The sequence below is a fragment of the Poecilia latipinna genome, unplaced genomic scaffold (genome assembly GCF_001443285.1).
Source record: "Poecilia latipinna isolate Pla-1442-1.1 unplaced genomic scaffold, P_latipinna-1.0 Scaffold229, whole genome shotgun sequence".
Classification (NCBI taxonomy): domain Eukaryota; kingdom Metazoa; phylum Chordata; class Actinopteri; order Cyprinodontiformes; family Poeciliidae; genus Poecilia; species Poecilia latipinna.
In genome coordinates, this window is record NW_015112845.1 from 383151 (window position 1) to 398401 (window position 15251).

At 37.9% G+C, this 15251-nt stretch overlaps 1 protein-coding gene across 11 annotated transcripts in view; it reads right to left on the minus strand.

The window, feature by feature from the left end:
- The window catches only part of mast4 (microtubule associated serine/threonine kinase family member 4), a 105563-nt gene that overhangs the window by 30400 nt on the left and 59912 nt on the right, over positions 1–15251 (minus strand). For 5 of the 11 annotated variants that reach the window (XM_015032059.1, XM_015032060.1, XM_015032058.1 and 2 more), the window contains one exon: positions 10809–10889. The exons of 3 other annotated variants lie outside the window; for them this stretch is intronic. In XM_015032059.1, the coding sequence (XP_014887545.1) occupies positions 10809–10889 (81 nt within the window). Of the gene's footprint in view, positions 1–5665; positions 6052–10808; positions 10890–13212; positions 13527–15251 lie in introns of those variants that run through there. 3 more of the 11 variants (XM_015032065.1, XM_015032064.1, XM_015032067.1) reach the window with 2 other exon arrangements.

The following is a 15251-nucleotide window of genomic DNA, read 5'->3' on the forward strand; positions in this document are numbered from 1 at the left end:
ATTTTGAAAAACAAAAAAATTTTTAAGGAAAAAAAATTTAAAAAATTTGAGTTTTAAAATTTTTTTAAAAAAAAAAAAAAAAAAAAAAAAAAAAAAAAAAAAAACCCTGTAGATTAATATCAGAAATTCAAGGAATTTTATTCCACTTTTGGAAATTTTTCATAGCAAATTTTTTGACTTTTCAAACCTAGAAATATCCTTTTTTCTAGAAAATTTGGGATGATTTTTTGGCAGAAATTAGCTCCTTTTTCTATCCACAGTGGCATTAACACGCCTTCATAGAGATCATCCGATTTGGACTGAAGCACCACTAGTTGTTTGAACCAGTTAAGGTGCTGATATTATCTCACATGTTTGCAGGAGTATGAGGGTAAATAATATTAGTTCAGCCAAATTGCCTCCATGCACTATGATTATTCACACAACTTATTTTGAGGTTTTTATTTATTTTAGAAATAAGTTGTGTTTATCGCATTGCTAAAAAGTGGCTTGTTACTAAAACTTGTGTTGGGTTATTGTGTTACAATTGCTTCTTTGCGATGTCTTAGGATGCTTGACTCTTCATTACAAGCTGCAAAATGTCAGCACACTTTGTGATTTATATTCGCAGATGGGATGTGAATATAGTCAATGAGGCAGCCTGTTCTGGCTCATTGGTTAACTTTTATTTACTTAGACTTCTGCCAGCCTCTATCTGTACTGCAATTGCACTGAGAAATGTTGACTCTTGTATTTTTTGCATGTTTCTTTCTTTTACTTTTGCTCAAACTGAACTGGAGAAGAAGGAATTGTTTGACCTTCTCCCTTATCCTTTAAGTAGCTACAGCTACAGTGGTTTTACCGCCAAAGTAAAAGTTCTTGAGGTTAACTCAATAATGCACATAGCTTGATGTTTCCCTCTAAATGTGTAACTTTTTCATGTTACATTTTTGTTGCTGCCTATTGCCGAAGCCTCGCTTAAAACGCAGGATTTAGATCTCAATTGGATTTAATCCTGGGCGAATAATTAAAAAATATACAATTATAAAAAAAATTAATAAAAGTGTGGGAGGCTCAAACAAATAAATAAGCAGATGATGGAAGTGATGGCAAAGCAAACTGGTTCATTTACAGAACCAGTTCAGAACTGGCTCTTGCTGCAACCTTATGGAAAATCCCTACATATGATCAAATCTACTAAAACATTTTAAAGACTGGATCAACTGTTGATATTTGAAAATAAAGCTCCTTTCAAAATAAAGCTTTGCGTTTTATAATTAAACCGTAAGCTTAATTTCAGGAATATTATCCAAGGACTATTACGATTGGAAAGCAGATTCATTGTCCACTTCTGACTATAAATTTCACTTAATTGAGTTAAATTTACAACATTATATTGAATGCTTCTGCATTCCCTTCCGATAGAAAATGGAGGATATTGTCTATTAATATTATCAGCTTGCTTTTGAGTCCCTTCTACTAAAAAAATATAAGGCTGTGCAATATTTAAAGTTCAATAACCTTGATTTCATTGTATAGGATTGCTAAATGCAGAAAATTTTAAAAATGTCACAATTCGAACACAAATAATTTCTTCTAATGGTTATTTAAAACAAAATGAAAACCCGTTACGCTCTCATAACAGTCTTCAAGTAACCAGAGATAAAATAAAAAAATTAAATAAAAAAATGTACAAGTGACACAACGTTCCGGTTTATTCCCCACAAAACAAAACAAACAAATAAGAAAAAAGAAGACGGCATGTGCAGGGCATTCCTACTTTTATATTTACTGGTCCTGCTATTCCAGAACAGTGACTCACAGGGAGCCACCGTGATCCACAACGTGCGACTCATAAATGAAACCCACTTTTTAACCTTGACAGAAAAAAAATGAATTACTTCAATGTACAAGTGGCTTCTGGTTAGCATGACGGTTCCCGGTTTCAGATTAGAGACGGACAGCGGAACTACAAAGACCCTGAAGAGAAACGCATTCCCTTCAAGGTCATGGACTTAAAATCAATGATGCACTGTTACATAAGCCCCTCGGAGACCTAAACCGTCTTCAGCAGAGTTCACTAAAACGTTATTCAATAATAATCTGCATGCTACAAATCTCCCATTAAATCTGCTTGGTATTTTACCAGGGGCTAAAAATTACAATTTATGTATTTTTCATGAAGAGCAACAAAAAAAAGAAAATACAGATTTATCCATTTAATACAATTAGAGAAACACAAGAATAATTTATGTTGCAGAAAAAGACAGAGGAAGGGACGAATAGCAGTCAGTCAGTGGTGCAGGCCTCCTGCCTGTGTGCTGCAGCAGTGATCAAAAACAATCTAATTCACACAGGCTACTGCAAAGACGCTCAAACACATGAGCTGGCAGTCCTCATGTCTCTGTTGACAGTGCTGCAGAGCAGGACCTACAGGTACAGGCACTGCAGAGCATCAATGTCAGTCAGAAGCCACAAAGATGGCGTCACGCTTTTAAATGACGTTCTGCTTTCTTGGGATTTTCAAGGAAACAGTCACAGTATTCAGATTAGAGCTGCAGCTAATGTTTATTTTAGTGACTGAGTAATCTATCAATTATTTTGATGATTAATCGAGCAGCGGGATTAAAAAAAAGGGGGCACGTTCTGCAGGTTTTTCATTTAAACACTTAAGTTCTATTTTGTAGTTTTTAAAATGAATGAAAAATAATTTAATATTTCTTTTCAGGCCTTTCTGCTTGACGTGGCATCAATATAACGCAGATTTGATTTATTGACTATCTTTTGATTAACCAATCAATAATTGAACAGCAAAAGTTACCAATTACAAGTATTTTCCTAGAACTTGAGGAGTTCCATGTATTTACAGTCGAAGAAAAAATGTTTTTTATCTTAAATGCAAAATGCACTTATACAGTGAGAGTCGTACTAAATGTGGGATTTTTATGGCTATCTTCAAGCATTTATGTTGTCAATTAGAATATTATTTTAGTCTTAAAACGGGACAATCTCAGGCTTTTTCACATTCACACTATTTTCGTATAAGGAAAGTTTATCATCTGATGTCCCTGTAATCTGTGATTTTTGAACCAATGGGATTAAGGGGGAAAAATAACTCGGGTTAATTTAGTTACAAACTGAAGGTTGGCAATGTATTTATTTTCAACCTGTTGTGCTCTGATATACTAACATAAATGCAGTGAAACATTGTGCCATCAAAAGTCAATTATTTGTAACAAAGTCTTTCTTCTCGGTAAGGATTTAGCTGTTCTGTGAAGGTTTTAAAGGTTTATTAGAGAACATTTGAGAGAAAAAAGCACCATGATGACTGAGAGGGATACAGAAAAAAAGTCAGGGAAAAAGTTATAGAGAAGTTCAAAGCCGGGTTATGTGATAAAACGTTAATCCCAAACTCACAGATTAATGTTTAATCAATCATTTGAAAGGGGAAACAGTGTGATACTACGAAGACACGGTCAGAGGATGAGCAGCGGAGATCTGCAGCTCAGGTGGGCCAAAGACTGGCCGGACATCAAGCAAGCCAGAAGGAGAGCTGATGAGGCTGCTTAGATAAAATTTGATCTTTTTTCTGATTTACATGATTTACATGAAAAAGTTCCATTCAAATCGACTCGGCCAAACTTTCAGATTTTCATCTGTGAAAAGCTTTGAAAATAGTTTTTATTTTCCCAATTCATGATTAAGAATTTCTTGTTAGATGATCAATTATATATATATATAAAATCCATCAACCATAAAAATCATCATGAGCAGCTCCTTGTCAGGGTAAAAAGTCAAACCATGTTTCTAAACATTTTCTATTGAGCAAGTGATGCATTTTAACATGGGCTAGCAGAATAGAAACAGCAGAAATCTTTGTCACGACAGAGCGAGTGGATAGTCCATATGTGTTCAAAAATGATCAAATATGATGAGATCTGCTCATAAGCTCTCACTGTGGATTAATGCTACTCCACTGCTTCCTAATCAAGCTTTCATTCCTTCACCATCATCTCAGCATAGGAAGCACCCCCCACTGTTACTACTGAAGCCGAGCACTTCATGAGCATTCACTAAACTGGCTGCTACTGGATTACTTTATGGAAAAAAATCAAGTCGTCTTCCTTACATCTGATTCTTGGTAGCTGAGCTTTAGCAGCATTACCTCTGCAGATAAACGGGGATAATCGTGTTGGTTTAGTGAAGCTTTAAGGGCTGGAGGATGATGGAGAGAAAGTAGGCCAGTGTTTCTGGAGACATGCTAACTGATGTGAATGCTGTGCTTCATTAAAAATCTTTGTTTCACTCCAAAAAGACCGCAAACTCTTTATTCAGTGACTAAAAATACCTTCTGAGCGTCTTTATGACAGTTACTTTCAGAACCAAATCAGTTTATTTTTACCTTGCGTCCACAAAGTAATCTGAATCTGTCAGGAGCAATTTCTTAGACGTCGGCCCGGCTGCGTATTCGGGCCGCAAGAAGCGGCAAAAAATAGATCAAACTCTTAATTCCCAAAGCTCTGCATTCAGATTGCCGACATCCGTAGCCTGACCCGTGTCAACAAAAAGCCACGATTAATCTTTTTCAGTTCTGTGAGCGGAGCTCTGTCGTCACAGCTGTCAGGTGAGCTGCCACTGTGGGGTGAAATGAATTGCTGCGATGAGCTGACAAACCTAGATTCAAAGTCAAACATATGACACATGCAGATCTATTAATAGAATTAAAAAAAAAACAGATGAAAGGTCCGGCGATTAAAGCACAGCAACACTTTTGTTGTTTTCCTCGAGCTGAAATCAGATGGTATTGTTTTTGTTCTTGTGAGAATTTATCATTTTTATACACCTCCACTGATTAAAGAATGCTACTTACTTCCTATTTATTTAGACTTAACAAAGAGAGTTCAATGTGATATTAAAAGTTAAAAATTGGAAAAGAATTCTAAAAATACTGAAACCTCTGTCATGTTATAGTCATATTTCATATGTATATTAAGCAACATGTACAGTAACGCATCATCGACACACATGGATTATTGTTTTCGGCTGAGGAAAAAATGGTCAGTTTTTCATTTTAAGCTGTTCTGCAGCAAAAAAAAAGAGGTCAGGATAGGGATTAAAAACAAATATGATTATATAGACTTTCACCAATACTGTGGTCCCAGCAATATACAGCTAACGGAGATCAAGGGGCTTAGCTGGTGAAGTATGAAGTTTCAGCTAAGTTTATTTTCCAGAAAAAGTGTAATTCTTTAAGCTGCAACATCAAAAATGGTTCACAAGACCAAGTCCAAGTCGGCTGTCTTCAATAAAAACCAGACAATTTCTCACAGGCGAACTCTGAGTCAACTATTTCAGTTGTGAATGCAAACCGTGACTTCTATGAACACACACAGGATCAGCATCTTCACTTTTCCACTGTTATTTAACTGGGATGGTACTTAGGAAAGTACACATCCTGTGTGTGAAAAGCGTGTCAGAACGACAAACATCCAGTTGCCATTTGGCTCACAAAGCAAATAATACAGAACACGCCAGAAGGAAACACCCGTCTTCTAGTTCAAGAAGAGAAGGTCTGGGAACTACATCATGATTACAGTTTAATGACTAATCTGTTTATTCAGCTAAGAAATTTACACAAGTGACACAACGGCGCTGAAAAGTGCAGCAGCTTCATTTCGAACGATACCTTTGGGATCGACGCAGACGGGCTCCGCTGAAGAAATGTGGCATGTTAAAGTTGGACAGCACCGTCCACGGACTGGAGTCGGACATTGTGTCCGTGTCATGCCAGAGGGGGAGATGCAAAGGGGGCTTCTGAGGTCCTGATGAGAAGCGACGGCTGCCGGGGTTTAGGAGGTCATGACCCCCGGAGCACTGCTGGCAAGGTCCAAACTTCCTCTGCAGGGACACATCTGCAGCCAGCTGCGGCATTAAACGCTACTGTCGCCGAGGGCGCGTTGTCCTCAAACAACAAAAGGAAAAAAAAAAAAAGTAATCCGGGGACTGGATCAAAGGAAGGCACAGAGAGCGCGCGATCCAGGTCAGGCGTTGACAACCTCCGCTGCGGCAGGGACGCGACACCCAACACCGGCCGACTCAACCCGTCTCACAGCAGCTGTTCTGCAGCACGCCAAACGCTTGTCCTGCTCCCTTCGCTCAACATGCTTCATATCATGTAACAGGCATATACCACTTCACATCCTGGGGAACGGAGGGAGGGAGGAGGACTGCATCATCAACACATGCTGCCGCGCTCTTGCTGCTTTCAAAGATTACACAGGTCCGGTGGGTCAGCGTTTCCAGTGTGAGGTGTGTAAAAATTGTACGATTTTTTTTTACCAACTGCTGAAAAACAAAATAAAAAATAAATAAATCTTTGACTGTTCCTTCCTCAAGAGAGTTATGGCTTATTTATTTGACAAGAGCCTCGCCTTAACTAAATCACCTTTGTCCCATGACTCATTTCCTGTTTGACTTTTAAAAACTACAGAGCGACTTAAAGACGTAAAGACAGATGTAGATTTGTTTAATAAAGAAAACATCTTGATATATAAAAAACTATTAAGAATATTATAGTCCAAACAGTTTTGTAAGTTTGTCTGCTACGGTAAATAAAAAGTGAGGATTAATTTTAACAATATTTGATTAGGAGGTTGACTGCTGAATTAATAATTAACATTTAATTTCTGTGTTGAATTTGGATGAGCGACTGATCTTTGGCTACGGCAACCAGAGGTCGATTTCAAATCAGAATAAATTTTACTCTCAGAATCACTCATTATAAATAATTTGTAAGAACTTATCAAATATAAAATGCAACAATTTTAATTGAAAAAAAGTCAAGTAAGAAACAAAATAATATAAAACTGAGACTCAAATTGTTCATCTCTGAACAACCTGCAACATGCTCACTTGTTTCTTTATTCAACATGCCTGACACCTCTGCCATTAAACATTAATGACAAACATAAAAAATGATTTAATAGACAGAAAATTACACAAATCAATCCCTCATTTATTTGCTCAATGTCATATAAATCAGCTGCATGATTAAAAAGAAAAAAAGATAAAATTGGTTAATATTGCAATGCTTATTTACCAATCAGTAAAGGGTGTTAATGTTTTTGGATGTCATAGGACTTCTATTTCCAGACACGATTTCTGCTCTTTTGACATTAAAACTTAAATTTAGAGGTTAAGTATTGGTTTGTAAAGGAAGCTAAATTGAGTGCCACATCCAGAGGTTTTAACAAGTTTTATAGCAGGAGGACAATATATGAATTGAGCAAAGTAAGATAAATCTGCAGCCAGGTGCTTGGAAATGCTTATATTTCTAGACAGTTCATATTTTTATGTCGTCAGACTTGTTAACTTATATTACAGCAGTAGAGGACAGTAAAATGATGTGCATAGTAGGACCGGAGGACACTCAGGTTGTTGTAGATGACTCTAATCACTTGCCAAGTGCTCTGCCAGGAAGGGAAAAACAGCTGAGCGAGACAGGCAGAGCAAAACCGACAAAGGAAAACACACTAGTATGACTGGCACATAACCACTGGTCCCACCTCCCTGTGCCTCTCTTCTGTAATAAAGTGTCATCAGAGGTCGCTTTCGACAGCGAAAAAGCCGGAGTTTGCAAGCGCGTTCTCTCTGAGAGGGTCGGCCGGTCTCCCTGCAGGCTGATGTGACAGCCTTCACTCTAATTATGGCTCTGCTCCGTTTCGCTGCTCCACATAAGAAATGACAGTTCAGACGGTTCAAAGTCAAACCTGCACACAGCGGCACAAGAGCCGCGGAGTGGAAAACTCATTCAAACAAACAAAACGCGCATTTACTTTTTTTTTTTTTTTTTTTACACACCGAGTCTGTTAACATCTGACAAATGAGTTTAGAGCGCTTCCCTTCCCATGAGCGAGTTTTTACAGTTGTGCTTTGTTAACATTTATTGGTGCTAACTTGCAGTTTGACTTTCCTTGCTTTGATTGTTAAGACTCGAGGTGATTTTTGTTTTTTTGTTGTTGTTGCAGCCAAATGTTGGAGATGACGAGGATAAACATAAAAAACCCATCAGGACAGACTCAAATAATGCTACATTAAAAAAAACACTGAATAAAAAGACAATAATAAATCTATTTCCATGTTGTGGCACAAAGTTTACAGTCGAGTTGAAGTTTGGGTATTTCAATATGAGTTGTCTTTTCTAAATTGACATAACAGGACTGGGCTTGGCATAGGAACAATTTTTGCTGGATGATAAATTTTCCCAAAAGTTATCGCAATAAATAATGTTTTGAGCCCATTTTCTAGTAATATCATGATAATGGCATAATAATGCAAGAACATATTCTCAGAGATCAATAAACTTTAAATTCTAACTAACATTTAAAACTGGAAAGGGAAATTTTAAAATATCCATAATAAACCAACAGAAACAACAAATAAAATGAACCATGAAGAATCTGTAAACAAAAATGTCTTACAAAACATAAGCTGGTTGAGACCAAAGCACCAGACTGAAGACTTTTCTCACCTTAGAGGAAAACGATAAGTATAAGTGATGCAAATGGAAACCAAACTCGTTTTAATTTATCATGCAAATTTATTGTTTATTGTCCTATATAGGAGTGGAAATCTTTCTCAGCTTCCCGATTTATAATGCTATGATTAAAACATGCAGTTTGTTGTGTTTCCAAATATTTTCCTTCAGTCGTACACAGCCTGCGTACAGCGTGGCGCTTGTCCAAGCTGTTTCTGCTTTAATACAGAGGGTGAATGATGTGACCTTGTGTTTACCATAAGCTGTCCCCTCTGCTGCGCTTACGCACTTCTGAGTTACCTATTTCACTTTAGTAAACTCTATGTAAAATGTAAAATAAATAATGAAAGGTCTCGTCACTCAGGGAACACACCGTAGAATTAGACTGAATAGATTTGCTCATGGATCGGGAACATTGTCACCAATACCCAATATAGAATTATTTTCAGTATTGGGACCGATACAGATATTGAATCAGTGCTTTTTCACATTACCATGTTCTCTGCATGTTCTGCTCAACATCCAGGTCCTTTATGTTTGCTTTCTACTAACAATAATATGCTGCAAACATTGCCACCCTAACCTAATAACATGTGTGTGACAACCTTTGCTTACGATTATTAGGTAAAACAGGAAGTAATTTGTTGAACACCTGCCCGGGAGCTTATGACCTGCTTTGGGTCACCAGTGAAACCATTATTTTCTCTCAGTGCAAAGAGCCGCTGCTTATGTTTCTAAAATGATATTCCTAACCATATTAAATTGGGCTTTTCATTATATGATGACATTCAATATTTGCACTGGTGTATTAGATGAAATCAAATCTTGCATTTGATCACACAGGAAACACTGCATTTAGAAAAAAAAGAAGAAAAAAAACCAGCTCAATGCTGTTGTATGCAGCTGACTCATTTTACCGCCTGCTTCACTTGACTGTCTGTGAAAGCTGCACAGCACAAGAGGAGAACAAGAGCGAGTTGGGTGGGTGTCTCATTCTATTCATTGATGCTGCAAATTCTCAAAAACAAGCAAGTCTGTTGAATGAGATGGAGAGGAAGAAAAAAAAAGACCCAAACATGCTGCAAGTTTCATTTCAAACATTTAACCGTCAGCAAATCTTTAGCATCAAATGATATGAACTTGAAATGTCACAGAGAGATTTGTTGCAAAAGGAGCAAGTTCAAGCACAGAATATTTACCAAGTGGCAATAAGAGGAGAGGGAAAGATGGTCAACAAAAATCCAATCATTTTAGGTGGAGTTTCCATTACTGGTCTGATGGTTACCAAAACTAGCAAGGACACGGACTCAACCTGAACAGGAATATCTGAACTCCATCTGATTAATTTAATTGTATTCAAGAAAGGTTCTTGAAATCACTGATGGAGAAAACAAAGGATGGGGATTAGAGATGCACCAGTTGCAGTTTTCTAATCGATCACTGATATTTCAAAGCCTGACCTGCTGATTCAGATTGGTCGATTTTCACACCTTTGCAGAGGCAGATGAGATCGGTTTCACATGCAAGTATCAGCCGATCATAGATCACCCGCAATTCAAGAAATCTGCGTCGATTTATCAGTGCACCACTCTTATTTTTCTCTAAATATTGGTCAAATGTAAACGCCATGTTACGTATAATGAATATATCATTTCATCCAAAAATAAACAGGATTTGTAACACTGGTAAGACAGTATGAACTGCTGATTGTTCTTATTCATTTTGTTTAAGTTTTACTTAAATTATAAAAAATATATTTAAATATAGAGTAGAAAAAAAGGGGGTTATCCAAGAGTACATATTGCCTTTTAGTCTAGAAAACCTGGAATCAAAGAAGACACTTTATGTAGATCCATATTACAAAATAAAGAAATATATAAGACACAAGGTCAGATACCATCTACTAACATCTCTATAACTAAGTGGTAAATGTACACATTTAGCCATCATTAGCTTCCATTATTTGCAGGACTTTTCATTCCAAAATGAATCAGTCCAGGATTGGAACCATTCTTCACTTTGATGCATTGCTAATGCCCCAAATCCTACTTAGCACATGAAAGAGGAGCAAAACGTCAGAACAGAACAGGGTATGATGAGGGTAGGCGGGGGGTTGGTGGCCTTATCAACATTACATAAGCTCTGTGTCCTCTTACGGCATTTTAATGGGGCTTGACGTTTTAGAGGGCAAACTGAAGATTCTGCTTCACGTTAGAAAAATGAAAATTGGCAACCAAACAAACAAAAAAAAAAAAACCCACAAGACATCCACGGTTGAACGACTGTTGCTTACCTCCAGAAATGAAAGGCGTGCAGTGGGCTGCACGGACTGCAGGGGCTAGTGGGAGTGGGGCTCAAGCTTCGGGGAGTGAGGCTGTAAGTTAAATGAGTGCAGTGAATAGTTGTCCTTTATCACATACAGGACAGTCAGACCGCCACAAACCGCCGCCACCGCGCAGCTCTGACATGAGCCAAAATGAAGATGGCAGCATCACCAAGAGTAAATGATCCCTGTCAGACCAATCTAATTGTGTTTGAGGAGCAGGTTCCCGAGGCATTCGTCTGGTTTCTGCAGTGTTTGGTTGACATTGAGCCTGTGGGCTGTGCCAGACTAAAATGACAGCAGGCAATAAAGAGCACCTGTTAAAAAGGCGAACGGTCATAAAAAGGAGTTAGAAATTGACCTAAGGTTGACGAGGAGGTTGCAAGCAGAGTTGTTCCTGCTTCTGCGATCACAAGGAAAGCTTTTACCTTTTACCGTGCGAGGTCATATGTTTAATCTCTGCTTCAGCTGGACTGCCAGCAGCACTGCAGAGCAAAGGTGAGTTACTTTTACTGCAGTGGCTTCCATTCATCAAATAGTAAAATGTGGAAAGAGCCCAAAGCAAACCAGACAAATAAGCCAACAGTAACATGATAATAAATGACTTAATTTAGGGAATAATTTGAGAATTTTCATAACGATTTTAGTGCGATGCTAAGGAGACCTCTCATTGTCAGTGATTTTACTGAACGCAGTGACATGTTTCAGCAACATGCCAGGCATTTTCCTCTATGTTTACCTTGAGTCAAAAGAACATCTTGCTTGAACAGTCAACATACCTAAAAATAAAAATAGTCCCCTTACAAGTGCAGCTTTTCCATTTCTTTTAAAAGATATAATTGTGATTAAAAACTGACTGACAACTAGAGGACAATTTTAAAATATTACTGTTACAGATCCACCGAGAAGTTTGTTGCGTTCGGCTTGATTTGCTCCAAGTGATGATCAGAAATTAAAAAGAAAAAAAGTTAAACCTAAGCTCCATCAAACTGTGCATTCAACAACACTCTTTAGTGTAGATGTTGTTAGTGAAGGAAGAAACTCAAAGTTTGACATTTTTGGCAATAGGAAGCCATTTAAAATAAAATCAGAGGAAGCGCAGAAATGCAAGACACATTTTAAGTGAGAATTATTTTCTCTGACATGTTGAGACATTTCTGTGCTCCATTCAGGCTGCAACAGACCAAGAGAAAATGCAGCATTCAGTGGATACCAGGAAGGTATGAGAAAGTTGCTTTTTTAAAATAATTTAAAGTTTAAACTTTAATCCATCCTGGAGCATGTTGGATTTGGGAATGCTGGAAGCTTTCTGGGAATGTAACAATATACATCTGACATCGCCTGTGCTCTAAACCTAAATAAAATTAAATCTCTACAACAGGAAGGCTAGAATGAGTATTTGTGTTGTTCTTGTTAGATCCTATTTTAGCTCTTAAAGAATCATTTGAATCAATTAAAAGCCATCAGTTGGTCAAAGCTTAAAAACATGGAGATGAGAAATTGATCACAAATTCTGATCGGTGGATCTCTATTATTGTTAATGAACCGTTTTTTATATTTTCAGTATTCACAAATATACTAAGGCAGATGATACGTGTCAGAAAAGGAATATTGTTAGTTTTGGTCCCTCAGTGTGGTTTGTTGACAAAAAAAAAAAATCAAATACTACCATGGCAACACCGCAATAAATTAATAAAAGGACGATGTTCAGTGAGCACAATTTGCTTAGACACAAAGGTAAGAATGTGTTTGCCAGTTCTCATTGTCTATAGGGAAAAGAAGTGGGTTAGAACATTTTGTTTAATGACTGAGTTACTTTAGTATCGGCCCAAAAATCTGCATAGAAATAACGTCATTCAGCAATCCAATTGGCTCAGCTGCAAAATTTAAACCCTTAAGTACGGAGAACCATGACAAATGCCTCGGTGACCCAAATAAAACATGTATTGAATCGTGCAAAACGGCACAGTCTGTGATAAAGCTGCCAATGTAAACACACAGTCTTCAGTAATTCACCGCTTCCCACCTTATTGATCACATGCAGGCATGTTTTTTTTTCCCTAACATGTGCGTTATTTTGTCATCACTCACGCCTGCGAATTAAGCCACTCCTTTATGTTATTTTGTCCACGAAATACACGCATAAAAACCTCAAACTGCAGAAACATGCATGCAGACTCAGATACGCAGGCAGGCTGCTGCTGCCTAGGTGGGGAGGATTTGACATTAGACTTCCTGCTGCAGATGCTGCTGCTGCTAATGCTAACACTGCCTAGAGCAGAAGGCAACAGTGAAAAGACAGCAACAAATCTGACATAGACACATGAAGCTACAAATAGGAGTTGCCTTGAATAAGAGGAAAGAAAATACTCACTCCAGCGTCAGCCCAGGAATTCTCAGTCTCTCCCGCTGGGCTTTCATGGCTGAACTGTGCTCGTTTGCTCTATTGTGGTCATGATATGAATTCACGCTGTCTGCCTGCTGCCAGCTCCCACTACCCCCCACCCCCCCACTGCACCGACAAAGAGACAAACCCAGCCACCACAGTGCAATCAGACCGATTGGTTTCCTCTTCCCCCCGAGAAGAAGGGAGGGGGACTACAATCCTTGTTTTGGTGTTTCCATGTTCCACCTTGAAGCTGTCAAATGAGATCCTCATATGGCAGAGAAAGGCATGGAGGCAGGACAATACCCCCTTCTTCCCTCCCCTAATACACGCCCCCGTTCCTTAATACCACTGACCCCCCTTCCACCCCCACCAGCTGGTGGTGTGCTCCATGGCAGAAATTCATGCAATACACTGAAGTGCTGCTACGTGCAGTCACCTTGACAGCCGCTAACATGAGGCGCGCAGTGCACAGCACAATGTTGCCACAACCACAGGGATGATGTCATCTCCGACAGAGACAACACGGCGCACCGCTAACGAGTCAGCGTCCGCATGAGGGGCGAGGGGGACAGGCAACGGCACAAACAAAAACAAACTTGGGAAAAACTAAAACAAAAAGGTAAAAAAAAAATAAAATAAAATTTATGAGAGTGTACATTGTGATATTTCAAAACTCTAATGTCCTAAATCAGCTCAGATTCTTTTCTTTCAGATTTCTTCAATTGAATCGTTTCACCTAAACAGTAAGTAGATGAACAAACATGATTGGTAGCTGTTCTGTTCAGATGTGCAGAAGTTACAGAAATCTTTCTTTAATAGTAGAAAATTAATGAGGCACAAATTTGGATGTGCAACGATGCCACTTGACAAAATGTAATGATTTACAGTGTTGTGTTTTTTTTTTATCATTTGTATTTCTGTGTTTTTATGATGCACAGCATTATGATTTGTGGCAGAAATGTATTACAGAAAAACTTGATTGAAGAAATCAAACCATAAAAAAACTGAAGTAGTGATCTCCTGTTTTCATTTCTGAAAATATTAAAAAGCCTAAATAATCTGTTGGGGGGGGAAAAACCTAAGAAATTTTTGAATGTTTTTTTCACAGTTTTTTACAGATTATACTCTTAAATAAACAGTAGCAAAGTAGAATATTAAACCAAAATAATTTAATAAATTAACTTAAGCAGGAACAAGACATTTCTAAGAGCAGCTGCGCTGTAATCTGGGCCAGATCTGGGACTTCTCTACCCGACCAACTCAGCAAACACCTCAGAAATCTGGATCTGTAGAATCAAAACATGCAGATTCACAGTTACATGTGAGTCTGGAACGAGTTTTCCAAATCACTTTTTTTTTTATATTGGAAAAACCATGATATACATGCAGAAGGTTAAAGTGAGCTGCTCATAAACCAATGTCAGTGATTTCAAAATCAACCTTACTGATCTATTGTTGTAAAGCAGCAACAGGAACATTAAGACCCAAATGGGTTAAATTGCATCAATGACTCAGAGGCAGATAAGCATGCTGACGTACGAAATGCTGAACGACCAAAGGAGGAGGTCGTTATAGATTTATTTCTCCCCTTTGCCCAGTTTATAATTAGTAATTTCCAGAAAGTGTAACAGAAAGCTGAGGTTAAAATAATGCAGCAATGGAAAAGAAACTAAACCTGAAGAAGAACTTTGACCTTCTGACTTTTCAATTGTATGAAAGACAATAAGCTGTAAACAGTAACCAGAGCATAAGATTGCTTACGCACTAAATATTCAGTTCCTATCTAGCTGAAACTTAAACTTAAAAGTTTTATTATCCCTGTTTGCTGTTCAAAATTATTGAAATTTAACTGCCACACATCCAATTACATTAAAGAAAACTAAAACTATGAATTAATGCAAGACTTTTACCAACACAACACTAAGTTGTCAATACTATATACTCGAATGTAAACCTGAAGCGTTATAGTGTTTTCACACCTGATGGCCCGATAGATTTTGTTCAACTGGGGACCAAAATCGCAA